This window comes from Panthera leo, chromosome A2 (genome assembly GCF_018350215.1).
Source record: "Panthera leo isolate Ple1 chromosome A2, P.leo_Ple1_pat1.1, whole genome shotgun sequence".
In the NCBI taxonomy this organism is placed as follows: domain Eukaryota; kingdom Metazoa; phylum Chordata; class Mammalia; order Carnivora; family Felidae; genus Panthera; species Panthera leo.
Window position 1 is genome coordinate 145,064,508 of NC_056680.1, and position 27,780 is coordinate 145,092,287.

General features: G+C 43.3%; 1 protein-coding gene across 2 annotated transcripts in view; it reads right to left on the bottom strand.

Moving 5' to 3' along the window:
- Nucleotides 1-1,404: 1,404 nt before the first annotated feature.
- CEP41 (centrosomal protein 41) overlaps nucleotides 1,405-27,780 on the bottom strand; it is a 44,904-nt gene continuing 18,528 nt past the window's right edge. For both annotated transcript variants that reach the window (XM_042924734.1, XM_042924728.1), the window contains exons 3-11: nucleotides 18,434-18,481; nucleotides 14,107-14,168; nucleotides 13,024-13,093; nucleotides 6,718-6,862; nucleotides 4,880-5,031; nucleotides 4,198-4,265; nucleotides 2,999-3,113; nucleotides 2,296-2,511; nucleotides 1,405-1,600 (exon numbers count right to left, since the gene is read on the bottom strand). In XM_042924734.1, the coding sequence (XP_042780668.1) occupies nucleotides 1,452-1,600; nucleotides 2,296-2,511; nucleotides 2,999-3,113; nucleotides 4,198-4,265; nucleotides 4,880-5,031; nucleotides 6,718-6,862; nucleotides 13,024-13,093; nucleotides 14,107-14,168; nucleotides 18,434-18,481 (1,025 nt within the window). In that variant the 3' untranslated portion in view covers nucleotides 1,405-1,451. The remainder of the gene's footprint in view (nucleotides 1,601-2,295; nucleotides 2,512-2,998; nucleotides 3,114-4,197; nucleotides 4,266-4,879; nucleotides 5,032-6,717; nucleotides 6,863-13,023; nucleotides 13,094-14,106; nucleotides 14,169-18,433; nucleotides 18,482-27,780) is intronic.

Genomic DNA, 27,780 nt, shown 5'->3' on the forward strand with positions numbered 1-27,780 from the left:
TCTCTTACAAACTACGCACCCCCCCCGCCCCATGCTAGAAATACTGCGGTGCCTTCTCTTTTTCCAGTTGTTTTTTTTTTTTTGGTGGCGAGAAAATAGTCCCGTTAAGGCAAATCTTACCCAGCAGCGGTAACCACCTAAGGATAGGCAATTTTCAGTTGGCTTTTCAGAAGCTGGTTGCCATGACAAAGAGGACAATTTATTCCTTGGTCCCTTATCACAGCTACAGATCACAGACCATAAAAATTAACAAGGCTCTTTCCCTTTTCCTGATGATTTCAGGAGTTCCTCATCCTTACCTGAGGTCTTTTGTTCCCCCAATTAAATGGAATGAATGTCAGTCATCTAGCAATTCAATTAATGCTGATTCAAAATTCTGGCCCAAACCAGAATCTATAATCACAACCTCCTAATCACAGCTCAGTCGTGAGAATGAAAAGTAAGCAGGAAATTGCACTAATTACTCAATTAGACTAATACTGTATTTTTAAGCCAGGGTTTAAAGGGGCTGTCGGCTCTGACAAAGGACCTCGGAGTCGTCCTCACCATGTGTGCCTGCAGTGGCCCGATTGAGGCTGATGTTTTCAAGTGGCCATAATTTCTATCCATCTAAGACAGATGGACCTGAGCTGGGGAATGGAAATTTACAACCGATAAACCAACCATGAATGAGGGGCAGGTCGGGGAGGGCGGGGGGGCTTCACTGGCTCTTAACACAGGCCCGTGTAACAGACAGGGCTCTTCTGGAGGAAGCCGGTGGCCCGTGTGAGGGTGGCTGAGCACACGTCAGCACAGTGCTGGTTCCAGGAAAACATCTGGTGGGGAGCAGCACTCAGGAAGTGTGAGAGTGGCTCTAGCAAACCTCAAGATTGAGCAATGCTCAAGGTGCCAGCCTCCAAACTCACCACGGAGCCTGCGGCGTGTGTCAGGCAGAGAGCTCCTCAGCCAGTGGGCCCGCCCCCGGGGGTGGCTGAAAGCTGAGAATCATCCACCCCCAGGGACAGCTTCTGGGGCTGCAAAGCCCACCTGGACAACCTCCACGAAGCCAAGAACAGCGAGTGAAAAAGAACTGGCTGGGAAGAACGTACCGGATGTGCCCGAAGAACTTACAAAACAATGCGGGATATGAACCAATATAAGCTGGACCTAAGTAGAAAGAAAAAAAAAAAAAAAAAAGCCCCAAAAATTAGACTCTTTTTTCTTACTCAGGTTCAGAAACTTAAAGATTCTGTAAACAATAGGGAAGACACTAGAGCCTGCCATGCCTCTGGTTTTTGTAACACTCCCCCCGAGCTGGATGCAGGAAGGGAGGCGGACACAGAGGAAGGAGGGCCCATCGCACATGGCGTCGTCTTTCCTCTGCAGCAGTTGCTGAAAATGACCGACTTGGGAACTGCTCAGGGGTTCCGAAAGGAGACAAAGTATTTATTTGACTAAGACAGGCAAAGTCTTTACTTCCAGGGTTTGCCTTGCAGGTGGCCACTGCTGAGCGAGCGGGGATTCGGGGGGCCACCAGGGCCCCTGGCGGGCGGGTTATGACCGCTGCGGGTGCCTGGAACCTTGGAGTCTCTTCCGGAGGCATTAGCTTGGCTCAGCCGGCCTGCAGGAGGCAAGAAAGCAGGGAGCAGAGCTGCAAGAATGACTCCAGGGACGATCTGCCAAGTATACTTTCAAGCTAATGAAGTCGTACGGTATAACCACTTGCAAGCTAATGAAGCCCTATTCAGCATCTACTCTAGGCTAAACCCTACTCTTCATCCTTGGAGGTAGGGAAGGGGCAGGGACGAAAGGAAGCCCAGCGAGCTTTTTTTTTTTCCCCCCTTCCTCTCCGTTATCCCAACCAGCTTAGTCTGGCCTTCATTTCTTCTTGGTAGAGACGGGTACAGGAGTGATTAGGGAAAAGACAAGAGAAAGTAGTGTGTTCAAGGGAAGGTTGGATGTGCTTTCAAGGTGCCCAGAAGCTGCAGAGGGAAACAAAACCTGCGGGAGAGGAAATCTAAGTGCCTCAGCTTAGCCTCTCAACTCAGCCTGAAATACATACCTTATCTGAATGGTAAGTCCTTTCTCTCTATTGGCAATGCCTAATTCTCCCCACAACCTGGGATCACCTCCCCTTGCCCCCGCCCCTCCCCACACGGCACCTGCACACTCCCCATGCCCTGCAAATAACGTAAGAATCTGAATATAAGAGATCAAGCTTTTCATATGACGATATTCCAAGCCGCAAACCTCAAAACGTTCTACACAAAACGTACTCTACCCAAAACGTTACCTCTACAGGTCAAAATATCTTACTAGGATGGTCCGTAGGACCCTGCTCCTCTTCCAGGTAATATTCTATCTTTTTCAAGTCTTCTGGGGTAAATCTCCATTTATTCTCAGCTGGTGGAGGCGGCACCTTGGGGCTGGATCGTTTCCGGGCAGAGCCAGAAGGAAGGGGCTGCTGGCAAGATGCTGGCAGGGAACCCGTAATCAGTCCTTCTGGGAATTTCTGAGCTAAGACTTTTAGACCTAGGTGTGGAAGAGCATCAGAAAAAGCGGCATTAACACGGTGAGGCTAAGGTGAAACCTGGAAAGCTGGAAAGGAGCCTGCCTGTCTCCTGGTCTTTGGTCTGCTGGCCCAAGCCAACACAAGGACGTGAAATCTTAACTGCTTCGCCATTAAGTAAATTACATGAGAAACATGGTGGTTAGGTGGGATTCTGTGAATTCCACCAGAAATCCTTCTGCTGCAGTCTTCAGCCTTAAGGCTTGCTTACAGAGCCCTAAAGCAACAGCATTATTTCTGGAATTAAAAACATGTGCCGATGGAGCTAACGGAAGTTTCACATAACTCCTGACCCCTTGCAGCCAGCATGGTTGTCTCTCTTTCCAGAATTCTTAATTCTGCGCGTGGAGAGGAAAAGGGTGACGGGGGGCGGGGGGGGGGGGGGTGGTTGAAGGACTCTGAGTCCGACTCTCTGTCTTTTCGGTCCTAAGCAGAATACAGCACACTCACCTCCGGAAAGCATGAAGAGGTTTTCAAATCCCCGCTCACACATGGTGGTGGCCGCCTGGCTGGCCAGCCTCTCGTCGTCGTCATACAGAATGATGATCTTGCCGTGAGCATTTTTCTAAGAGTCACATGAGTTAAGGTCCCCCCCCACACACTGAGCTCAGGCTCCTAGACTCTAAAGAAACCCCCAGGGAACAAAGAACTGTCAAGGTTCCCCTTTCTGAGTTCAGAGAACGTCGGACAACCTCATGACCCCAGCAGTTACTGGATTTTTTCCTCTCGTGGAAACCACACAGGCGGGTAGTCTTATCTTTTAGAAACTAGTATTACCACGGTCCAAGACAGAACTAGCTCCCTGCTTGATGTCTTTTGATTCTTGTAGCTTCACAACCTTGAAAAGTTAAGTATTAACAACCTCCATTCCATAGGTGAGGAAATAGAAAAAAACCTGTGTGCCCCACGTGTCTACCGTGGCCTTATTTATAATAGTAAAAAAAAAAAAAAAAAAAAAGGGAACCACCCAAAAGCCCACTAGAGAGGAACAGTTTAGTATATCATAGTAGAGTATATAAGATGAGATAATGTAGTGCAACCAAAAAGGAGTTTATAAACAGCATGGGGAAATACACTGTACTACGGCAAGAGGAAGAGTCAAAATACTAAATTATATATACGGTATGATTTCTACTCTGGTTTTCAAAAGAATACATAGAGGACAATCTGAAATAAAGTATGCAAAAAAACATAATCGGAGTTGTTCAGTGGTGATTATCAGTCTTCCTTTTTAGATCTTCCCGAGTTGAAATTATTTTCTATTTGTGTAATTTTTGTAAGCAAAAAAAAAAAAAAGTAAAATTTTAAGAAGGGAAAAATTTAAAACAGAGGGGGAAAAAAATTTCCTTAAGTTTTACTTGGGAAAGCTTTCTAGGGGAAAAAACAAAAGTCTTAGGACTAACTCTCAATAGATCACAGCCTTTAACCTAATGTTTTTTGGCCCACTGCAGGATGGCTTAGAAACATCTGCCAGGATAGTCAGGATACTCAGCAAGAGCTAAGAACCCAAATTCTAAAATATGCTAAGTAAGCTAATTAATATCAAAGGTCCTTCACAGAGGTTTTTTTCCCTAGGAGCATGATTCATGGCAAGTTCAACTCGCACAGTCCTCAAACCACCCAACTCCATAAAATGCAACAAAGGATACGTATTCAAGAATGTCATTTGAATAAGGGTTCATTGTCCTAGACAGAGTTGCGATTGGGTAACTGTAAGCTGCAGAGAGAAGAAAAAGCTTAGGACGTTTGTTGCTTTCTGTACAATTTTGCCCCAAATTCCTGCCTGGTTTAAACTCTAAGAGTTCAGGGGCGCCTGGGTGGCTCAGTTAGTTAAGCGTCTGACTTCGGCTCAGGTCATGATCTCACGGTTCGTGGGTTCGAGCCCCGCGTCGGGCTCTGTGTTGCCAGCTCAGAGCCTGGAGCCTGCTTCGGATTCTGTGTCTCCCCCTCTCTCTGCCCCTCCCCTGCTCACGCTCTGTCTCTGTCTCTTTCTCAAAAATAAAGAAACATTAAAAAAAATTTTTTTTCAAGTCTAAGAGTTCAAAGAAATAGAGTTTCAAAATCAATAAGCCATAAACGTGGACACGTTTTCGAGAGAAAAGAAACAGGACACTATGAACAAAACATGAAGCTTCGTGTCACCGTTTCTGACATTTAGCCCCAGGCCGCGGGGCCATCTGAGAATGTCCCAAGCCTCTCTCAGAGCATTACGGTAGAGCCAACACGTCACTTCCGGAATTGCTGACCCTGGGATGTGGCTCAAGCTGGCCTGGACTAAAGAATGGGCTCTGTTCTTGGGACTCAGATGCTAGAACGTCCCCTCTCTCTTACCTCCAACGATGTGGCACTGTTGGTAGGAATCTCTGTCTCGCACATCTAGCAGCAGGAAGGGGCAGTCGGGATAAGGTCGGTCTTTGGTGTTGGGCTCGGCTTTCTTCACTAGCCCTTTGTCTAGATCCAGTTCCCCAACACCACTGATGACGCTGCAAGTGAAAAGCAGGTCGTCAGAAACCACTCAGGGGTGAGTGGCTTCAAGGTCAAATGCGTTTCTTCAGAATAGCGAGAGAGTGCTCAATGTCTTCTCAAAGGGCACGTCAAAGAAGAAGGAAAATGCATATGGTGTCTCAGTTCTGTCTCTGAATGCACGACCCTATGGATTCCTATTCTATCACACTGGACCGCGAGGAAGGGACCCATGTGTCCGTATCACCTTCAGAGAAGGCATGTTAGGTCCTTAGCATGGCTGAGGGGACAGAGACTGTAGGGCACATGCTGCCTCCAGCAACAAGAGCAGCATTCAGAGAAAAGAAAGAGGCCAACAGTTAATCTGATGGAATGTGAAAGCAGAGCGAAAGGGGAAAGAATAAGGTTGATAGGACAGGAAACACGGAGGCCTTCTCTGTCCGTCATACATAATACAAACCAACAGCAACGTTTTAATGTATTCCCTCTACTTATAGGGTGACCTAGCCGATACCTATTTTGAACCTTAATATCATCAATAGTTATCTGTACTTATTCCCAGGTTATAGGCCACGGCGTTGAAGTTGAAGAGGCTTCCAGATTTGGCGGCATTCGTATAACGAGACAGAGGAAAAACGAGGATCGAAGTGAGTGAGTTCACTATTGACAGTTCTGTTTCTAAGGTCATAAGATTGGTCGCCGTACTCAGATTGGAGGCGAAATGTAGTAAAAACATGAATCAAAGGAATAAGATTAGTAGGCGTTATGAATAAGACGGCAGGTAGTGAAATATCTGTATTGGAACGAAAAGAGGACTCCTTTCCCAGGCAACTGTGAAGGCTTGTGTGCCGGACCACACGCCAGCACGCACTGACGTCTCCTCTCCCGGCACGGCAAATCAAATTCTGCGTCTAAACCTGCTAAACGCTGTCACTCGATGCCACAGAGCGCATATTTCGTTGCACCAAAGGAGAAGAAAACCTGTCTCATAGGAAACCGCGTCCTCAACGGAAGTCCCGTTGGTCCGTCTCGTAAATGCAATTTTCAAGTTCTTGCGTAAAAGTAGTTACAGAAAAATAACAGCGGTACCGATGATAGCAATTCTTTCTCTGGTAGACCTGGTTTCTCGACTACAGTTGTTTTCGCCATTGTAGAAGGGATGGTTATGTGCGGAAAATCAGCACCGTCTTATAATCAATGCCTAGTGTTTGTGAGAAAAGGGTTGTATCACAGCAAGAAGGACCCATCACATGCGGTTTGCAAATCGACACCGAGGGCCGCTTTCCTGCTCCTTTGCACCTGTGTAATAGCAGAGTATGGTGTAGGGCACTCTATTTTTCTTGTGATCTCAGACAGGGTAATTATAAGCTGCAGCAGACAGAAAAGGGGGTGGGAGTGGGAATCAAAAGATAGGAGATGTAAAGCTGAGTCCTAATAGCAAACCTGCACACGGGAAGGCTGAGAAGAATGGAATTAAGGAGCGAAAATTAATGCTCTCCTATCAATATATTCTTACCTAAATGCACCGAGATGCTGTGAAAAGATTCAGGCGATGGCATTTATATCAAGAGAAAATAGAGGGGCTGGGATGAAAATGTGGGACTTGACTACTGCCAGTCTGCTTCTAAGGCGACTATATCACTGAAACTGGAACCCAGGTTAGTATGAAGTAAAATACAGTGAAAACATGAATCTGATTAGCATACCTCTGCAGAGTCGAGCGACTGGAGTCCCCGGCTCCCGCGCTGTTTGTGGACTGGACAGGGCTTGGCGACTGCTCCCCGGGGCTCCCCTTCCCGTTGGTCCTGGCACTGACTTCCCCATCGGGCTCCGAAGTCGCAGAATCATTGTCTAAAATTTGCAAATGAACAGGTATATTGGACCTCAGAGTTGATTTCACTTGTCGGGCAGTCCCACTGAAATGAGGTCAAGGCAAGGAAATCCTATCACAGTGATTAAATTGTCCCCTAAGTTCTAACACGTAAGTTCTCAAAATGTAGTCGCGGATCCCAGGAGTCCCCAAGACCCTTTCAGGGGGACCTGCGAGGTCTCTTTTACCGGGTTGATATCTGCCCTCAGGGTGCCAAAGAAACAGTGGCTAAAACTGTGAGCGCCTTAGTAACACTCAGGGCAGAGGCACCAAGTTTGATGAGGAATTATCGTATTTTTTTCACCAACACGAACGCACTCAGTTAATAAATACAGCGGTCACATTTTAGCCAGTCCCTGATGGAGCTGTGATAATAATTCTATTAAGTCTCATCTTTAAGTATACGCCTTTTTAACGTTCTGTGTAATGACATCGGGGGCCCACATACGGTAAGTCTGCTCCATACCAAGATAACCAAGATACCCCTGGGGCCCCGAAGGAAAGTGTTAGTGTGATTATTGCTGCTTTTGCCCTGCACACCATTTTTACCCGGAAGAAAAACTGACAGGAAAATTATAGTTACTTAGACTCGTGCACGTGGCAGACATTCTCTCAAAAATGATCTAAGTGAACTTGTCGTTTCAAGGAAAAAAAACAGCTGATGGGCTCTGTTGTAGCGACTAAATCCTACCCCAAAATCAGAGTTTTGGAAACTAGCTGCCCTCAGGAGCTTGGGTGCCTCCCCGTACTTAATGATTTTTCTGATACAACAGGTGATGACGTTAATAAGTGTGATTTTTTTTTTTAATTTTTTTTAACGTTTATTTATTTTTGAGACAGAGAGAGACAGAGCACGAACGGGGGAGGGGCAGAGAGAGAGGGAGACACGGAATCCGAAGCAGGCTCCAGGCTCTGAGCCATCAGCCCAGAGCCCGACGCGGGGCTCGAACTCACGGACCGCGAGATGGTGACCTGAGCTGAAGTCGGAGGCTTAACCGACTGAGCCACCCAGGCGCCCCAATAAGTGTGATTTTTTAGATGTTGTGTAACGAACAAAATTTGTCAGTATTTGGAAGATCTTCCTAACTCGGCGAATCAATATTTTCCAAGTGGCCAAAGAGTGAGGTTAGAAAATTATGCGTGGCTAAAAAGCTTCATTCAAAGCACAGGACAGACCAAGGAGCTTAAGGTAATGGAATCCAAACCATGCACTGATCCGGTTTCAGATTCCACATTACAACTAACCTTTAAGAAGCTACCGGTTGTCAAGTTTCAGTAGAGCCTCAAAGATGTGTATCCATAATTATCTGAAAGAACTATTAAAAGATTCTCTCTTTTCAACTACAGGTCTGTGTGAGGCTAGATTTCCTTCCTATACTTCAATCCAAAGAGCATATTGCCACAGAGTGAACGCAGAAGATACGAGAATCGGCTGTCCACTCTTAAGTCAGACGCGGAGGTTTACAAGAAGATGGGAAACACGGCCATGCTCAATATACTTTTTGTTTGCTTGTTTTGGAAACACAGCTATTTTGCATTAAAAGCCTAGTTATGCGTGTCATGGGCTCAATATCACTATTTGTAAGTGAAATAGTGAATACATATTTTTAAGCTCTCAGTTAAAATTTTTTAATGCCCTCAATATCGAAAGAGGGGCGCCTGGGTGGCTCTGTCGGTTGAGCGTCCGACTTCAGCTCAGGTCACGATCTCGCGGTCCGTGGGTTCGAGCCCCGCGTCGGGCTCTGGGCTGATGGCTCAGAGCCTGGAACCTGCTTCTGATTCTGTGTCTCCCTCTCTCTCTGACCCTCCCTCGTTTGTGCTCTGTCCCTCTCTGGCTCAAAAATAAATAAACATTAAAAAAAATTAAAAAAAATAAATATCGAGAGATATAATGCACCCACACCAAAACTATTTGAGGTCCTCGATAATTCTGAAGCGTGCGGAGGGAGACTGTACCAAAACGTTCGAGAATTTGCTGTTTCCACTGGTATGATGAGCGAAGAAAGAAAGATAAGAGGCCTCGTTATTAAAGAGGACACTAAAATTTATTTTTCATATGATATAATCTACCTAGAAATTTCAGGAGAATCCTCTGAGAATAAGGGAAATAAGTGTGCACGTAGATAGAGAAAAGAAATACTAACAGGCAAACAGTTTTTCCCACATGCCAATTAGAAAGGAACATGAAGAGCATCTCATTCCCAGTAACAACTGCGGATATAAGATATGTTCTCCTAGAAAACAGGACTATTAAGAAATGCAAAGGGCCTGTACAAACTTATATCCTTTATAGGTCTTAGACAAATTTTACTTGAGAGACATTACAGAAAACCTGAATGAAGAGAGTGATGTATCTTCACATTCCTGACTGGGTGACAAAAGTGAAACGATGTTAATCCTTTCCCAATTTCATTTTTAGTCCTAAAACAATCCCAATGGGGTTTTTGAAAAGCTTAAAGGGATTGTACAAATGAGAAGGAAAAAAAATACACACACACACACACACACACACACACACACACACACACGTACATACGGGTAATTTGGAGAACATGCCTTACCGAATAGTAACATATGTGGCAAAGATAAATGATCAAAACAACGCAGAACCACAAACCAGAACGACGGGATATAAGAGAGAACACAGAAACAAATCCCAGAATATACATAAAAGCTAACATATATTAAAGGTAACATCGCAAACGAGTGGGGGAAGGGAGAACACTTGCATAAATGGTGGTGGGATAACATGTCAACTCTCTAGAAAAATCAAATTTAGATAACCCCCTCACATCATATGCCACAAAATGTAACAAGGGGATTGATGTAGGGAGAAAACCCAAACCACCAAGCAAGGTAATAGAAGAAAATATAGGTGAATAATTTATCTTAGCTTGGATTTTACGAGTCTAAGGCAATAAAAGAAAGCACAACGCGGAAGGCTAATAGATTTAATCACATAAAGATGCAAACCTTGTGGATGTCAAAAATGAACACCAAGAAAATTAAAAGGTGAGTAACAAATCAGGAAAAACATCTATGACATACATGCATTAGAAAGGCTTAATATAGCGAATTTACAGAATTAAAAAAAATTAACTAGTGCTTTAATTGGAAAAAGATCATGTGCACCAGGTAAAAATGCAAACAAGATAAATTTGTTAATATGGAAAGGAAGTCCCTTCCCACTCCTGACCTCTAGGCCCTCAGGCCCCCTCTTCCAAGGGAAACACCTGCACGTATTTATGCCTCCCTCCAGAAATAAAACAACTACGTACTTTTGCACATATTTTATTTCCTCCCCTTTTCACATATCAGGAGAACACTATCCATACTGCTCTCCGCTTAGGTTCTTGGTTTGGTCGTTGTTTTATTTTTACTTAACGATGGAGATTTGCATTTGGAAACTTCACATTGTCAAGTGAAGCCTTTTCTTGTTTTCAAGGCTGTACTTGTTTCCAATGTTTAAAGAGACCCTAATGCACGGAGCTTTTTCAAATCGGTAAAAGATGAGCGTTCCGTGAGAAAAAAAGAATGGGGAAGGACAGGTAATGTTCTCAGAAGAAGAAATGTGTGTGGCCAATAATCGCGCACATACACAAGGCTCAGTTTCATGACCGGAGAGATTCAAAAGAAAATGACCAGATACTACTTTTGACCCATCAAGTTGGCAAGCACGTGCAAAAATGAGAATTCTTCAGCACTGCCTGGGATGGGGAGGAACAGGTCTTCTCATTTATTTGCTGGGAATGCAAACGGGGAGAACCATTCGGGTTCGTTCGGGAATGCAAACGGGGAGACGGTGCGGAATCAGCGCCCGAGCGTCTGAAAATGGTTCCGCCCTTTGACCATCTGCAGCAAAATTTATCTTCAGGGAATAATCAGAACCACACTCAGGTTTACGTATTTACACAGCAGCATTATTTTAGAAAAGTGAAAAATTAGAAAAGCTGTCATGTCCGGTAGGAGAATAGTTAAATCAGTTATGGTATGTCCAAAGGACAGACGTTATATGACGACACAGCCTTTACGATTAAGCTTTTGAAGTCTATTCAATGACACAGGACAGCAGGCATGATGAAATGCTAATCTGGTACAGCATAATTCAAAAGTATGCACAAAGAACATGGATTCGAGGGGCGCCTGGGTGGCTCAGTCGGTTAAGCGGCCGACTTCGGCTCAGGTCATGATCTCGCGGTCCGTGAGTTCGGGCCCCGCGTCGGGCTCTGTGCTGACAGCTCAGAGCCTGGAGCCCGTTTCGGATTCTGTGTCTCCCTCTCTCTGACCCTCCCCCATTCATGCTCTGTCTCTCTGTCTCAAAAATAAATAAACATTAAAAAAAAAAATTAAAGAAAAAAAAAAGAATATGGATTCGGGTGCGCAGTTAGGGGAAAAAGTAGGGCAAAATGTTAACAGGGATTATTATTTTAATTTCCTTCCTTACATGTTTTTTGCAATTTTCTAATTTTCTAGAAATATACTTTGAAGTCGGGAAAAAAACAACAAACATCACAAAAGGAGGTTTTTTCCTCCTTCAAAAATAGCCAATATGCATACAATCTGTTCTACAGGCATTCCTGAGTGAGTTATTATTCTGTGTAGAGCGCTAGAAAAACACTAATATTACTCACACATTATGGTGTCCTACTTTACAAGAGCCTATTTTGCTGTGCAAATTTATCTCAGAAGAGAAAATTGCATGTGCCCATATGTTCTGGTGCTGTAATCTCCATGAATTCAAGGACCAAATCCAGGTACTTATATAACCAGGTTAAAATTGGGAGTACTTGTATGAGGAGACTCAATTATCTCTGTTACAAAGAACCCTTATTTCTCTGCCGTGTGAGAGGCATCTGTCAAAGATAAATTCCTGTCTTTGTCAGATGCTCTTTATCCTCCCTAACAAAAACAAGCCCAGGGAAATGACAGTTAAGTTGCACAAAGCCGGTGTTCGAACTTCCTGAGAAACTGGTCTCGAAATCCGAAGTCAAATTCCTGGCCTGCATCAACCTTAACAAAACATATTCCCCTTCAATAAACAGCCACACGTTGATGGTTGGGGGCCTCAGGATAGAATAAAGACCTTAACTCTGCGTATTCTTTTCACGACAGTGCCACTGAGAGGTTTTATTTTCGACTTCGCACTTAAGAAAGGAAACCTGGAGCTGGAAAGCTATCTTCCCAGCCCTGTCTCCAACCTAGCACCTACGCCTCCCCGGGTCATCGCCAGGCTAGATGACGCGATTCTCCAAACCCGCTCTCCGTGCCTTTTTGCTCAGGTTGCAAGACTCTCGCCCGTCACTTGCACCTGTTCAGATTCTGTTATGTTATGAACATGTTATGTTCAGCTCACAGGCTTTAAGAAAGCCTCCCTCGGTTTTCTAGCTGGAAAGCACCCTTCCTTCTTCAGAACTCCCAGAGCGAAGACCCTGGTTATGAGCGGAGACTCGCAGATTTGTACCCTACGCCCATCCCTTACTGGCTGTATCCCCTTGAGCAAGCCATTTAACCTCCGAGGCGTGGGCTTCTCATCTCTAAGCATTTGTTTCTTCCAGAGTCTCTGGTAAGGTGAAGTAAGAAAGCTGTGTGAAGTGCTTAGCAATGTATATTTAACGAATGATGACTTCTTTCTAATCCTTCATTATGAATTTCTGCCACGTTAGCAATTTCACGCTTCTGTTCTCATTTTCCTCGCCCAACACGCACACATGCGCGCACGTGTGCACACGCGACTACCCACTCCATGTGAGCAGGGCTGTGTCGTCTCTGTAGTCTCCTAGCACCTAATTCTGTGACCTGTACGTAGGTAGAAGGCACTAAAAATATCCGTTGAGAAAAAGTAATTAGTATATTAAACACACACAGAACGTTTAAAACCACGAAAACACACCAACCAACCCACCACACAAAAAAACATTAACAACTACAAATGTTAGAGCTGGAAAACCAGATGGCTTTTTAAAAGGCAGAAGAATGAACAATTAAAGCACCAGAGAGCACGTCTCGGACGGTAACAATCTAATTACAAATAGATATATCGAAGTCCCAATCCCCTGTGGACACAAGAGCAAAGGTGGACAGGGTGAGAACTCCGGTCACACGGTCAATCGGTTATTTCCCCCACGTCCTCAATTCTCATTACCTTCTAGCCTTTGAATCTCTTCAGCTGTCACTTCCAGTGTTTGATCAGATAGGGAAGCAACCTGGATGACCTGATAGAAAAAAAGAATGAAATATGTAGATGTGTTTGTGTTTGTTAGTCTTTAAACAGAGGCAATTCTGTCTTTAACAAAAGACGAGGAAACATCAAAGATCTCGTTTCAAGAAATTGTCAGTGTCCTCCACTGGAGACTAAATCTCAGGCCTCCTGACTTTTGAGGAGCGGGAATTACACCGCAGATGATCATTCCAGAAACACAGATTCGTTTAAAACATCGCACAATAAACTTAAAAGTCCAAAAGGATAATTTAGGACAAGAAACATGCGTAAATGGTCATACACATTCCAGTCCCAACATAACACACAATACTTAACTGTGACAGAATTGAATCAGCAATTCGACATTCAATGAAGAAATCAATGTCTTATGAATATATATATATATATATTTTTTTAATGTTTATTTACTTTTGAGAAAGAGAAAGAGAGAGCGGGGGTGAGGGGGGAGGGGCAGAGAAGGAGAGGGAGACACAGAATCTGAAGCAGGCTCCAGGCTCCTGTCGGCACAGGGTCCCGATGCGGGGCTTGAACTTACCAACTGCAAGATCATGACCTGAGCCGAAGTCAGACGCCCAACTGACTGAGCCACCCGGGTGCCCCTGAATGTATTTATCACAACACAGTATACCCACCCCCCCACGGTTTTTAAAGCACTTTTCACAGCTCAGCTCATAAGACCCATGATCCACCATGTCAATGAAACTCTAGAGACCAGAATTCTAGATTCGAAACATGAAATTAAAGTGTGCAAGGAAACATACAACCTAAACCATAAATGCGACGATTTAAAAGTAGAATGCACATTTTACTTTATCAAATTCTTATCAAAGAAGATAGCTCACACCATCCTTGAATGAGCTGCACACCTCTTAATCCTCCCATAGGTGAAATGTACAGACAGAAGAAACCCTTCTGCAAATATTACCTAGAGTGGAATTTAGAAATACTCACATAAACCGGCACTCATTAGAGTCTTTACTCCAATGGGAAGATCGCTGAACTTACCAGCTGGGCAAAAGTTGTAACTTTCAGTCTCTTGAAAAGCTCATCTTTTTTGTATCTGTAATCTGAAAAGCAGGATAGGACAAATAATTTTGTAGGTATACTTTTCTTTCTTAGAGGTACTCGTTCTGTCTAGTCGTCGAGTTACATGGTATGATTTTCAAGTTATTTATATGCTTTTACATATATTATCTAACATTTGATCCTCATGACATCCTCGGAATTAAGTGTGGCAGGTATGATTATCATCTCTGCATTTTTTTTCCCCTTTGCTTCAGCTGGTAGGAGGCCTAGAGTTGAGTTTATAAGCCACCCTTTTGTGTCTAGGGACTTTACCCCTCATGTTATTTCATCCATTTGCCATTTTCCTTTTACTCGGCTATCTCTCTTTGGACCGTGTTGTCTTGCATGCATGTTGTAAGCCACTTTCAATCCTTTGCAGAACAGAGCAAGGAATAAACGTCTGCATCTTACAGATGAGGACAGAGACCCAGAGAAGCTGAGTCGCCCCAGGTCAAACAGTTGGTGAGACATTTACACCCTACTATTCTAACCCTGCCTCAAAGAGAGACCAATTCTGTTCCTGAGGTTACAAATTACACTGGAGACACGGGACAACCTTTTTTTCTCCCCGGGGTACAATGCTGGGCACAGAGTTCTTATGCCGGGTCCTGATAATCTTCTCTATCAATTTCTCTGCATTTCCACCTTCAGTAAAAATCCACACGCTAAGTTGTACGAGATGAAAAAGTTCCCGAGATCTATCATGCAGCTGTGTGAATGTACTTAACGCTACTGAGCCGAACACTTAAAAACAGTGAAGATGGTAAATTTTATGTTGTGTGTGTGTGTGTGTGTGTGTGTGTGTGTGTGTGTTTACCTCAGTTAAAAAAAAAAAAACAAACATCCATATTTATTCACCGCTATCCTTCTGGTTCTGACTCATAACTCAAAAGGGGGTACTTCTGCACTTGTTAACATTTCTTCATATCACACTTGAATGGTCGTTTTAAAATTTTAGCCAATCTCACTTGATCTAATACCTGTCCCGTGGAGGCATGCTAAAAGTTAGCTTCCATGCAATTTTCTGAAGATGACTGCCGATTCTAAAGAATTTTTGGCATTGAACTCCCCCCCCCCCCAACCCCTACACTCCACTACTCTTCTCCATTTTCATATTGGTGGTCACGACTCCTCAAGTATTGCCACATTATTTCAGAATCATTAAAGGTTAGATGGATAATTACTATGGCCTTCACAGCAAAAAAACAAGTCTCCTAAACCAAGACTCCTAGCAACAAAGGAAAGGATTAGAAGTATTTAAAACGATTTACCTGGTGTTACTAATCATTTCCATGAATTTTCTAAAAACGAACACACAATGAACACTTTGGAAGATGATGTTAGCTTGGTTTACCAAACACTTTACGAACCATGGTCAGGAAATGACAGTACGTTAAAAACTAGCCTTCTGTAAATATATCAAGACTGACTGTTACAACGAATTAAAGCTTCTCTGTTCTGAGACGCCTCAAAGAGAGCGATGTGGCTCACAACGAACCACTACGTCTAGAAAATTCTCAGGGTAGCTTCCTCTGGACACAACAAGGTAACAAACCTAGATGCAAAGGACCTTCCAAGACTCACCGGGATGCAGCCCCAGCAGGTTGGGCAGAAGCTTGCAAAAAAATCCAACTGAATAGCTACAGCATTCCTCTCAGTCACCACCGATTTGCCCGCCAAAAGCCACTCACGTAAGTCAAAATGGTGATAAGTCAGCCAAGAAAGAGAGGCAACAGCTTTCGAGGGGTTTGTGCTGCGGCATTCGTCCACTGATCTTCTTTTGGTACAGTTACAAAGTTTGAAATACTTCCCCAATTCTTCACATGCGCAGTACAAAAGGTACACATGCAAATCCCCTTTGACTACGTACAGATGATCCCAAACCCAAACCAGGCTCTACCACATTCTACCCATTGGCATTTCTAGTACCCTCTAGGCACTACACGCCCCACTGTGCATTTGAGCCTGCACTCTACATACCTGGTTCTTGTTTAGAAGGACAGCCATCACTGGGACTTTCTGACATTATTACTCAGAGATAAAAGATCAAACTAGACGTCTGACAGTTAAGTTTTAAATGTTATGGAAAAGGATGACTGGGAACACTCCGTCAGCCCGTCCTTGCAAGGGCGAACAGAGCTTTAAGAATGGAGCCTCTGCTCCCATCGTCGCTCCCCAACTCGGGGATGGAGACAAAAAATCCGAGTTGCAGATCCGTTATCAAGGTCTTCTTCTCCAGTAAGTCTGGAGTCTAAGTCTGACTCTCTCGAGTTACTGGAAGGACAGAGACCTGACTATCTAGGATGCTTCACGCTGGTGTCATCTAACCACCAGAAGCCAAGAATAGGCTTTGTGCGCGGTCAATAAGCACAGGGTGTCTGTTTTCTTGAGAGAGAGTTGAAAGAAGATTCAGATTACAAAGGAATTCTGCGTTTTCAGGGTTCTGTTAAAACACGTTATTAGCAAAGGGAAGCTGGGCTCACAGGGGAAGACAAATCAAAGGAAGTAACAGAACAAGGTTTGTGATTTCACAGAAAGACACGGCATCTAAGGTAACCCGAGAAAAGTGATGGATCTAGGGTGTCAGGAAACAAGGCAATATTCTCCTCCCTTTCGACCCAAAAGAACATCTACAACAGAAAATGGGAAAAGAGAAGGAAATAGCTTCCAAAACGTAGATCTCAAACCAGAATCTGAAGTAATTCTAGTCGGGGAATCAGCACAAACTGTGTGTGAAACAAGGTGAGAGGGGCCTCCTGTCTTACTAAAAGGAAGTCCGAAACTTCTAAAGAGGGAAGCAAACATTTTCAAGGACTCTATTCTAGAGGTATTTGGGGGGCGGGGGTGGGGTGGGGGAAGAGAAGCTCCATTTAAAGTTTAGATATTAAAGAAATCACATTGCGCTTTTAAGAAATGTTTTCAACATGGCTTGGCAATCTGGGCGGGAACGGGGCGTTTTCGGGGGACAGATTTTGGTGTGGACGTGAGAACTTACGCTAAGCTACGAATGGACAGGGGAGGCAAAAGGGGACCTCAAACCCAAACAGAAGCAGGCCGGCTGAACTTTACCTGCTGTGGATGAATTACGGGCGACGACAATGAAGCATGGGTGAGTAAATGAGACTTTTTTCCTAGTTGAAAACGTTACTACATACTTAAAATATATACACTTGTGTCATGTATAATGGAATAAAGCAATAACATCTAATATAAAGGACCCGAGAAGAAAAGGATACTGTGACGTGACACATTAAAAACCAAATGTCTAGAACATTAGCCCTCATAGCTAGACATGGCAAATAATAGAGTCGGCATAAAGCTGTTCCTGAGTCCACACTGATGGCTGCGGTTTCTCGATACCCCAGCAATTCAAAAGAAGCAGAAACATTATCATTTAAATGAAAAGGTCTGCTGTGTAGTAACAGAAGTCCTGGCGAATTCTGGATTTGCAGTATTCTCTTCCCAAAAGATGTCTATTACCAGAGGGAAGTCCTGAACTGTTAACCATCGGAGTGCCTCTTTGCTACCATCAGCTAAATATTCCCCCGTCACTGGGCTCTTCTGCTGAGGATATGAACAAATCCGTCTTAGAAAATAGATGTTTCTACTTCTTTAATTCTCCCCTCGATGTGTACACTTTACATCTATTTTGGACACAGCATGAAAAATTATGCTTTTGTGCAAGGGGAATGCACAAAATGACTAGTAGCAGATCTTTGCAGATGAGTAGTTTTTAAGAAGGAACGCATGAAATATGATTTTTAATTAAAGGAGAGCAGAGACTGCAATGGATTTATAAGGCATAGCACCGCTTTAAGCTTTCTCCCTCACTCCTCTGTGTCTTTCATGGATACTGACTAATTTACACACACAAGGATGTTATAAAATAAGAGATAATATTATTCCCATCTCAGGTATAGAGAAAACTAAGAAAATGGGAAAGATCATGACCTTGGAAAAGGTCGTGGAGACTGCAGTACAATGAAACAGAAGCTTGGACTCTCGCTGCTTAAGTAGAGCTCATTCTACATTCCAACACTAACATCTCCTATGGGATGGAAGTCGGGCAGAACTTGGCCCTCAAGCAACAACCTTAGCAGCTGGCCGGGACGGTACACGGCGTTTCCCACATCCTTCTAGGCACCTGCCAGGCTCACCCACCTCCCACAGCTCTCTGTGCGTGTCAGCTGTAGGGAAGGGTTAAGGTTGTTAATAACCGACTTCTAGATGGGCTCCATTATCCCAAACCTTCAATAGGGTTACTCACTTTTTTTGATCTCTTCTAGCTTCTCAGTGTATTTAGTCATGCTGTTACCTAAAAAGAGAATAAGATAGGCTTTTTAACGGAAGAAAATGAGTAACTCTGTAAAAACAGAATGGAGTACAAGTGTTCCCTAAGCCTTCCTATCCTGTTCTTACAGAACTACAATAGGCAAATGGGCCACACATACTTAACAGTCTTTTGGATTATACAGCATCATTAAGTGATGAGGAATCAAGGAAAAAGTTTTGGCCAAATAAACACGAGGCAGTACGGATGATCACTTTATATTTAAAAAAAATTTTAAACACTTATTTTTATTATTATTTTTAATGTTTATATATTTTTGAGAGAGAGAGAGAGAGAGAGACAAAGCACAAGCGGGGTAGGGGCAGAGAGAGAGAGACACAGAATCCGAAGCAGGCTCCAGGCTCTGAGCTGTCAGCACAGAGCCCGCCGTGGGGCTCGAACTCACCAACCTTGAGATCATGACCTGAGCTGAAGTCAGATGCCTAACCGACTGAGCCACCCAGGCGCCCCTGTAATTTTTTTTTTTTTAAGTCAAGGCTTTCCTCCTTCTTTTTTTTAAATTCCCCCATAACCTTCTCGTGGGGAAGATGTGCGGAAGAGAGGGAAAGAAGCAATGATCTCTGAATGTCTAAAATGTGCCGCTGTGGCTACCCAAGCAATCCCTTGTGCTGCACTTAGTCTTTGTGGTTTCCCTCGCTTTCCTGAACTTGGTCTTCAACTATTCATGCTGATGTTGCAGCCTGAACTAGACCACACAGTCTGTGCAGTAGTATTCATCACGGATTTGCTCTGCTGAGAAGAGCAGATTCCCACCACTGCGAAGAGCACCCAGCCCTCGTGTTCTACAGCCTGCTTCTACAATACCAGGCTCTCGCCAAGGTGGTTTGGAGAGTTTCCACATGCTAAAACTGGGCCAGGATCATTTTGGTTTCCGAAAGAACTGAGGTCTAGTTCCCAAGCGAGGGGCTATTATTTTTTACCGGGCATGCTTCAGTTTGATTCAGTTCAACACAGCAAGCTCTGCCTGGCATTTGAAAGGTACAGCAAAAAGGGAAAACCCGTCAAAAAGAACTTCTCATTTCTAAAATCGCGCTCCTAACTTTCAAGCCTTGAGAGGGGCTCGTCAGATTCCGTCCCAACTTCAGATAAAAGAAACGCTTCCAGTTAATGGCGTGGACTGATGTTTTTAAGGACCATCCTGAACTTTTCTGCACGGCTGAGGTCAGAAGTAGAGAAAGAAAATTCTTGCTCTGAAACCCAAAATACCTTTTCAAAAAACAACTTACATCACGTTAGTATTAAATCTTCACTTATGAATCCATCCGGGAATAAAATTCTGCTGGGTTAAAAAAATTTTTTTTTTTTTTCCCCATCTGAAGACACAACTCTCCGAATCAGGACAGAACAGCAGGACTCGGTGTAGTCCTGGAGTCAGGCTGTTGCGGCCTTCCAAAAGCTCAGAGAGACATGACGGTAGTCAGGGCCGCGGGAAGGCCTGAGCCTTCTCAAGGGAGGCACTAAAAACGCCTAAGAGGTCCAAATAGCACCACAAACCAAGATTGGCCTCAAATATGATCTTTTCTAGGTTCTTCAGACTGGAATGGATCTGAGATGGGACCAGATCTCCGGAGGGAACCAGGAATTCCTCTGGAACGTACTTCCCTCTCCCCCCGCAATTTTGACCTGAGGCGGGAACCCCCCTCCCCCAGTCAGCAGGGTGAGGGAAGAAGTGAGCTCTTCAGCGACCCGCCATCTTACTCGTCAGCTATTGTACATCACAGCTTTTGGTTCCGCGCTCCCGAGATCCTACACTTGCGTGTTTTTGGCGTGGCAGTTGGTTTCTTTTGGCTAGGGCAGCTTCAGGCAGTCTCCTCACAGGAGGCTGAGGTGCAGAAGAGATGACTGATTTGCTCAGTGACACAGCAAATTAGAAGCTAAGCCAGGATTAATATTCCCCACCTCCTTGTTTGTAGCACGGCTCACAAAAACAACACCGCTTCTCTAGATGTGTTGGTTCAAAAACATGGTTTCACCGTGAGGTCAATACGGAGGGAGTGTTCCTTCCCTAACAGGGGCAGGTGGGAACCATTTTATGCTCTGAATTCCCCAAGGCATACCACGCATGGAAAACAACAGCCAGCCTTATTATATGGTCTTTATTATCAAAACGTTGCATTTCCAATCTACAGTGGTGGCTACTAACAAGAGTGTCGCGAGTCCACTTCTCCATCGATTATCAACATTTTTGGACTCTTCCCCACCCGCCCCCCCCCACACTTCATCTTTGTAGCAACAGAGCCTCACAACAACCCAGTGAGGTAAGGCTGTCACTCCTCCTGTTTGTTTTTCCCACCGAAGGAGAAGGCGGGGAAAACAGTCTTTTGCAGAGGTGTACAAATACTTGGCACAATTAAGAACAGATCTGAGAGGGCTACCGAGAAGAAGGTCTTTGCATGACAGACATTCATTCTGTCCAAGGAGAGGGGGGAGAAAAGAAAATGGAGGATGTCTGCATTGGTTCAGCTGGAGGAAGACCCGGGGATGGCCGACTCATCGAGGCAAAAGGAAAAAAAAAGAAAATCCTTCAAAACGATGGTAGAAAGTACGAGATCTAGTATTTTACCCTCCTTCATACACTGCTTGTATCTTAACTACACAGCTTATCTTACTGGGTCTAATTGCATCTGAAAGCAGGTTTCTGACTACCTCTTAAAAAGGCTAGAAGTGAGTCAATTCCATAATTGGCTTATTTATAAATGCAGCTTTGTTTTATACAAGGGGAGTCTAAAAGACTATCGGCAAACCAGTTCTTTTTTAACTGAAATTACACGTTGCTGCCTGATAAATTTTCCTAGACAAGACTTTGATTAAAAAAAAAACAAAAAACAAAAATGTCAGCGGCTCCCCGCTGCTTCGTGACTGAAGTTTAAACTCCTTGCTCCAGAGCTGAAGGCGCCGACGTCTCACCTGCCTCTTCAATCTTGCCTTAATTACTAAACTTGACAAAGTCTGCGTTGGTCTTCTGTTCTCTAACAGGTCATCTTGTCCATGTAATCATAATAGCTCACCCAGCTGGAAGTGACCTTTCCCTTCTCTGAACTTCTCCAGCACTCAGCTCCCCACTCACAAGGCATTTATCATCGAGCCGCCTTATTTGTGTGCAAGCCTTATCTACCTTCTGATACGGAGAGCCAAAGGCTGTTTACACTCGCGCGCGCGCGCGCGCGCGCGCGCGCACACACACACACACACACACACACACGCAGAATCTCTATCTCTTCCGCTGTCTAGCACGAAAGGCACTCGGAATCACTGGCTAAGTGAAATTTACTATGAAGACGTACTGTCTGAAGAATCCTTATAATACATTCTTTTACAACACAAATAATCACATCCCAATGTGGCTTGGGTTTTTGTACACCTGATTTGCTTTAAGCTCTGCACGACCTGATCTATTACCAACCCATGTATGTACGATCTGTGTGACATCCATATGGTTTCAAGACTCAGGTAGCCTCGAAATGCTTAAGGTGGTATTTAGCTTCTACTTAGCTTATAAACCCAACTCTATCGATAGTGTTACGCAAAGACAGAGTACAATCGATAAACTGGGTGACTCATTCATTAGACTTTTTCCCTTTGTTTCCTTATTATTTAATAACATTATTTGTACTGAGCCAGTACGAAAAGCAAGTGATTTTGAGCAGCAGTAATCTAAAGTGGGCAAGATTTATAAGGCACGAACTCAGTTGCTAAGAGACAACTCCATTGCTTTATTTTTCTTCAATATTTCCCTCCTCTCCGGAGAAGTTCTTTTGGCTCAGAAGGAGCAGAAAGCGTGAAAAGAGGCACAGTGGTCCTTTGTTAATCTCAGTAAGTTATATGAGTGTATAGTGCTTTCTGCTTTGTAAGAGGCTTTCACATATATTTCTTCCTTTGACATAAAAAAAAGGACAGAATTAAATACCAAATAAAAATGAAGAGTACCCAGTCTGTAATGAGTTTGAGTGCTTAAGACCAAGGCTATTAGCAAATATTCAGGAAAAGTAAAGACTAAAGAAGAAAACAGGAAACGACTAGCTTGTGGGGAGAGAACAAGAGTAATGTGAGTTTACAAAAAAATTAACAACAAGGCTAGGAAAGACTAAGTGGAGGAAATCTAGAGAATTTTAGGAAACTGAAGACATTTCAAATATGAGACTGCATCTAGACTGAAATGAGGGGATAAACGCAGCGACAAAAGAGTGTGGGACACTGACAAAGGGAGAGCCCTGTGGTTTGGCAAGTGTCCCTGAATCGGCCTGCAGTGCTGCAGAACGGAAACCCACAGAGGGTGCTTGAGAATACACAAGAGCCCTGCGGTGGAGACTGAACAAAACGCCGTCAGGGATCTCATCGGAAGCGTAATCCATTCATGGCACAGTCTGGCAATGCTGGGGAGCGGGTAAGACACACCCAGGCACCTATGGAACAAAAGAAATATTTGAAGTTCAAAACAGTTCTGCTATGTCCAGCCATGGCTATACATCAGTGTTTGGGTTTAGAGGAGAAGTGGAGTCAGAAGCATAGAAATCAAAAATAATCTTTACCCAGGAGGAAGAGAGCAGTCTTTGAAGAACTCGGGAGGTGATGTGGGTGAAGACTGGAGATACCACGCAATTCTTGATTTCTTGTGATTAACTCTGAATTGCTCACTGTTTGGTAAGAAAAGATTAAAGACCCATCTATTTAGCCTAGAAGTGAGGAATGTTCACTCATACCTGTGCCTATTTCTACTGCTGTGACTGCGGAGCTTAAAAACCTACCACTCGGGCTGTAAGGTTATTCTTGGGCTCCCTTAACCAGGACTCCTCACCCTTCGCACCTCTTGGCACCCATACAAGTGGTAACATTTGAATAGAATGCTGGCAGAGACGCTGGCTGTCCCAGGCCGATGGCTACCCAGAGAGCTAAAGGGACACAGATCGTGGCACGTAATAGGCCACGGCACATCAGGTGGATACTTTCTCTGAATACACAGGGAGGTGAGTCATAAAAATGCACAGAAAAACATGAAAATAAAATCCTCCCCTGAAATTGACTTTAAAATAATTTCTAAATTTGAAACAACAAAAAAATCGAACACTAGAATAAGATTTCTCTCCCACACTGACTTTAAAATACTTTTGAGTTTTAAGCAACGAAGTACACTTTGGCCCTTCCAAAAGCTATTATAAAACTGGTTTGGGAGACTTCTGCCTCCAGGAAGATGAGTAGGTGTACTTTTCTCTACTCCCCCAGCTAAACACAACAAAAATACTAGACCACTCAGTAGATGGGAGGAAGTATTGGCAAATCATACTTCTGATAAGGGCCTAGTACCCAGAAGACAACAAAGAACTCTTGTAACACAACGATTAAAAAAAAAAAAAATTAAAAACCGGGCCAATGATTTGAACAGATAGTCCTCTATGGGAGATACACAAATGCCGGTAAGCACATAAAAAGGTGCTCCACATCATTAGTCATTAGGAAAATGCAAATCAAAACCACAATGCGATACCCCTTCACATCCGCAAAGATGACTATAATCAAAATGACGGACAGTAACAAGCATCGTCGAGGACGTGGAGAAAATAGAGCCCTCCTACATCACTAGTGGGAATGCAAAGTGGTGCAGCTGCTTTGGAAAACGGTTTGGCAGTTCCTCAGAAAATTAAACACAGAGTTACCACGTACGGTCATCCGTGACTCCTAGGTATAGAACCAAGAGAATTAAAAACATATGTTCACGCAAAAATTTGCACAATAATGTGTATAGCCGCGTTATGGCCAAAAAGTATAAACAATCCACGTGTCCCTCAACTGATGACTGGCTAACCAAAACGGGGAAGATCTATACAACAGAATATTATTTGGCGGTAAAAAAGACCGAAGTGTTGATAGATGTTGCAACAGAGATGGACCTCGAAAACATCATGCTGAGTGAAGCCAGACACAAAAGGCCACATATTACGGGATTCCATTTATATGAAATGCTCAGAATAGACAAACTCGTAGCTACAGAAAGTAGGTTAGTGGTCACCAGGGACTGGAAAAAGTAAGGAATGAGAAGTGATTGCTATTGGATATGGGCTTTCTTTTGGGGGTGACAAAAATGTCCTGCAATTAGACAGTGATGATGGTGTCACAACCTTGTGAATGTACTAAAAACCTCTGAATTGCTTAAAAGGTTAAAAGGGTGAATTTTATGGTATGTAAATTATACTTCAATTTAAGAAAATAACATATCAGTGCGCCTGGGTGCCTCAGTCGGTTAAGCATCTGACTTTTGATTTCAGCTCAGGTCATGATCTCCCGGTTGTGAGAGGGAGCCCCGGGTCAGGCTCTGCACTCAGTGTGGAGCCCGCTTAAGATTCTCTCTCTCCCGCTCCCTCTGCCCTTCCCCTGCTCTAAAAAAAAGTTAAAAAAAAAAAAAAAAAGAAAAGAACGTATCAATTATAAAAAAGATTGAATAAAAAAAAAAAACCCCCAAACCCTGGACATTATGTATAAAATATAAGAGAAGACTGATTGGTTGGAAAGAGGAAGGCAGACTGGCTAGAGACCTCGGGACCCAAGAATGGCATAATGGTTGAGTTACTTAGCTTGTTTTGTCTGTCTGCCTGGCTGTCTGTTTGCTTGCCTCATATATCTTAGACTTAGAGCTAAAGAAGCCAGCAATCCAGAAGCACCAAGGGACAGACAAGAAAAAAAGAATCCCCATCAAAGCCTGCTGTCCCCGCCCAAAGGACTGGGAAAGGGGCAGCCCAGCAAGCTGGAAAACTGTCAGACAGTAACTGCTTTTACTCCAGCCAAACACCACCCTCACCTGGCAGCAAAGTCAAGTGGGGAGCCTTGATTTCCATCCTTGCTGGGCTATGATGTGGTGCCATCAAAGCACGGAAAGAGGATCGAGAAGGTGGGGATGAAAGAGTGCTCAAAGATACAATGGCTGAAGACTCCTCAGATCTGACAAGAGACGTAAACCTATAGATGTACCTAGGAGCCAAGTGAATGCCAAACAGAACAACCCAAAGAAACCCACATCACGATACATCATAATCAAACTTTTGAAAACCAAAGAAAAAAGAATCGTGAGAGCAGCAAGAGAAAAAATGGTTATCTTTACCTATATAAGAAAAACAGTTCAAATGACAGCAGATTTCTCATCAGAAATCATGGCAGCCAGAAGGAAGCGGCACAATATTTTCCAAGTGCTGAAGGAAAGGAATTGTCGACCTAGGCTCCCACACCCAGAGAAAATACTTTCCTTCAGGAATGAAAGGGAACCAAGACATTGGGCAGATGAAGGAAAACTAAGAGAGTTTGTCACCGAAAGACTTGCCCTAAAGAATAGCTAAAGAAAGTTCTCTAATCGGAAAGCAAAAGTAAAAGAAGGAACCTGGGAATTTCAGGAAAGAAGAAAGAATACAGAAAGCAAAAGTATGGGTATATACATTTTTTTTCAAGTGCCTATGGGATATACACCAAGATAGACCATATCTTGAGTAATAAAATGGACAACGATGCGTTAAAAAAAAAAAATCAAAACATACAGAGCGTGTCCTCCAACCACAAGGGAATCAAACTGGAAATCGAAATAACAAGAAAATCTCTAAACACTTGTAAACGAAACAACACACTTCTAAATAATCCATGAATCAAAAAAGGAAGTCTCAAAGGAAATGAAAAGGTACACTGAACTGAATGATAATAAAAATACAACATATCAAAATTTGCGTGACACAGCTAAAGCAGTGCTGAGAAATTCATAGCACGAACTATGTGTATTAAAAAAAAAGAGGGGGCGCCTGGGTGGCGCAGTCAGTTAAGCGTCCGACTTCAGCCAGGTCACGATCTCGCGGTCCGTGAGTTCGAGCCCTGCGTCAGGCTCTAGGCTGATGGCTCGGAGCCTGGAGCCTGTTTCCGATTCTGTGTCTCCCTCTCTCTCTGCCCCTCCCCCGTTCATGCTCTGTCTCTCTCTGTCCCAAAAATAAATAAAAAACGTTGAAAAAAAAAAATTTAAAAAAAAAAAAAGAGGAAAAGTCTTAAGTCAATAAGTTAAGCTCCCACCTCAAGAATCTAGAAACAGAAGAATCTAGAAACGCAAAGCAGGACAGAATAATAAATATGAGAGTGAAAATCAATGGAATTGGAAACAGAAAAAATAGGGAAAACTGATGAAACCAAGAGTTTGTTCTTTGAAAGGATCAGTAAAATGGACAAATGTATAGCAAAGAAAAAAGGGGGCAGATGCAAATTAGCAGTATCAGGAACAAAACGGGGGCTGGCACTTCAAGAATCAGCAGGATAATAAGGGCAGATGACAAACAGTCCTGCTCACGTAAATATGAAAATTCGGATGAAATGTACTAAATTCTCAAAAAACACAAACTAGCACAACTCACTCAATAGGAAACAAATAATTTGAATATTCTCCGTAACTATGAAATAAATTGAATTCAAAATTTAAAAACTGTCAGAAATCTCCTGGTTCAGATGGTTTTATTAGAGAATTCTACCAAATGCTTAAGAAAGGATGAACACCAATTAACCAACTGTAAAAATTAACACCAAGGTTTTGTTTTGTTTCGATTCAATCTTTTTCCTAATGGGTATGTTATTTCCTTAAATTGAGGTGCCACGTACATACAATAAAAGGCCACCCTTTTAAAGCGTGTAATTCATAATACACAATCTCTTCCAGAAAACAGAACAAGTGGAAATACTTCCCAACATTTTATGATGCTGATGTTATGCTGATGTTTATGATGCTACTAACACTAGACAAAGACAGGAGAGCTTGGGTGGCTTAGTCGGTTAAGTGTCCAACTTTGGCTCAGGTAATGATGTCACGGTCCAGGAGTTCGAGCCCTGCATTGGGCTCTGTGATGACAGCTCAGAGCCTAGAGCCTGTTTCTGGATTCTGTGTCTCCCTCTCTCTCTGCCCCTCCCCTTCTTGCACTCTCTCACTCTCTCTCTCTCTCTCAAAAATAAATAAACATTAAAAAAAAATAGAAAAATAAAAAACTAGGCAAAGACAGTCCCCCCCCAATAGAATTACAAACTAATGTACCTCATTAATATAGACACAAAAATCTTTAACAAAATAATAAAGAGAACTGAGCAACATGTAACAAGAATTATACACCCTGACTAAGTGAGGTTTAGTCCACAGATGCAGCAATAGTACAATATTTGCAAATCAAGGTAATCCATGCTATTAACAAGCTAAAGACAAAATCATATGATTCTATCAATTGATGCGGTAAAACCATTTGATGAAATTCAAATCATACATG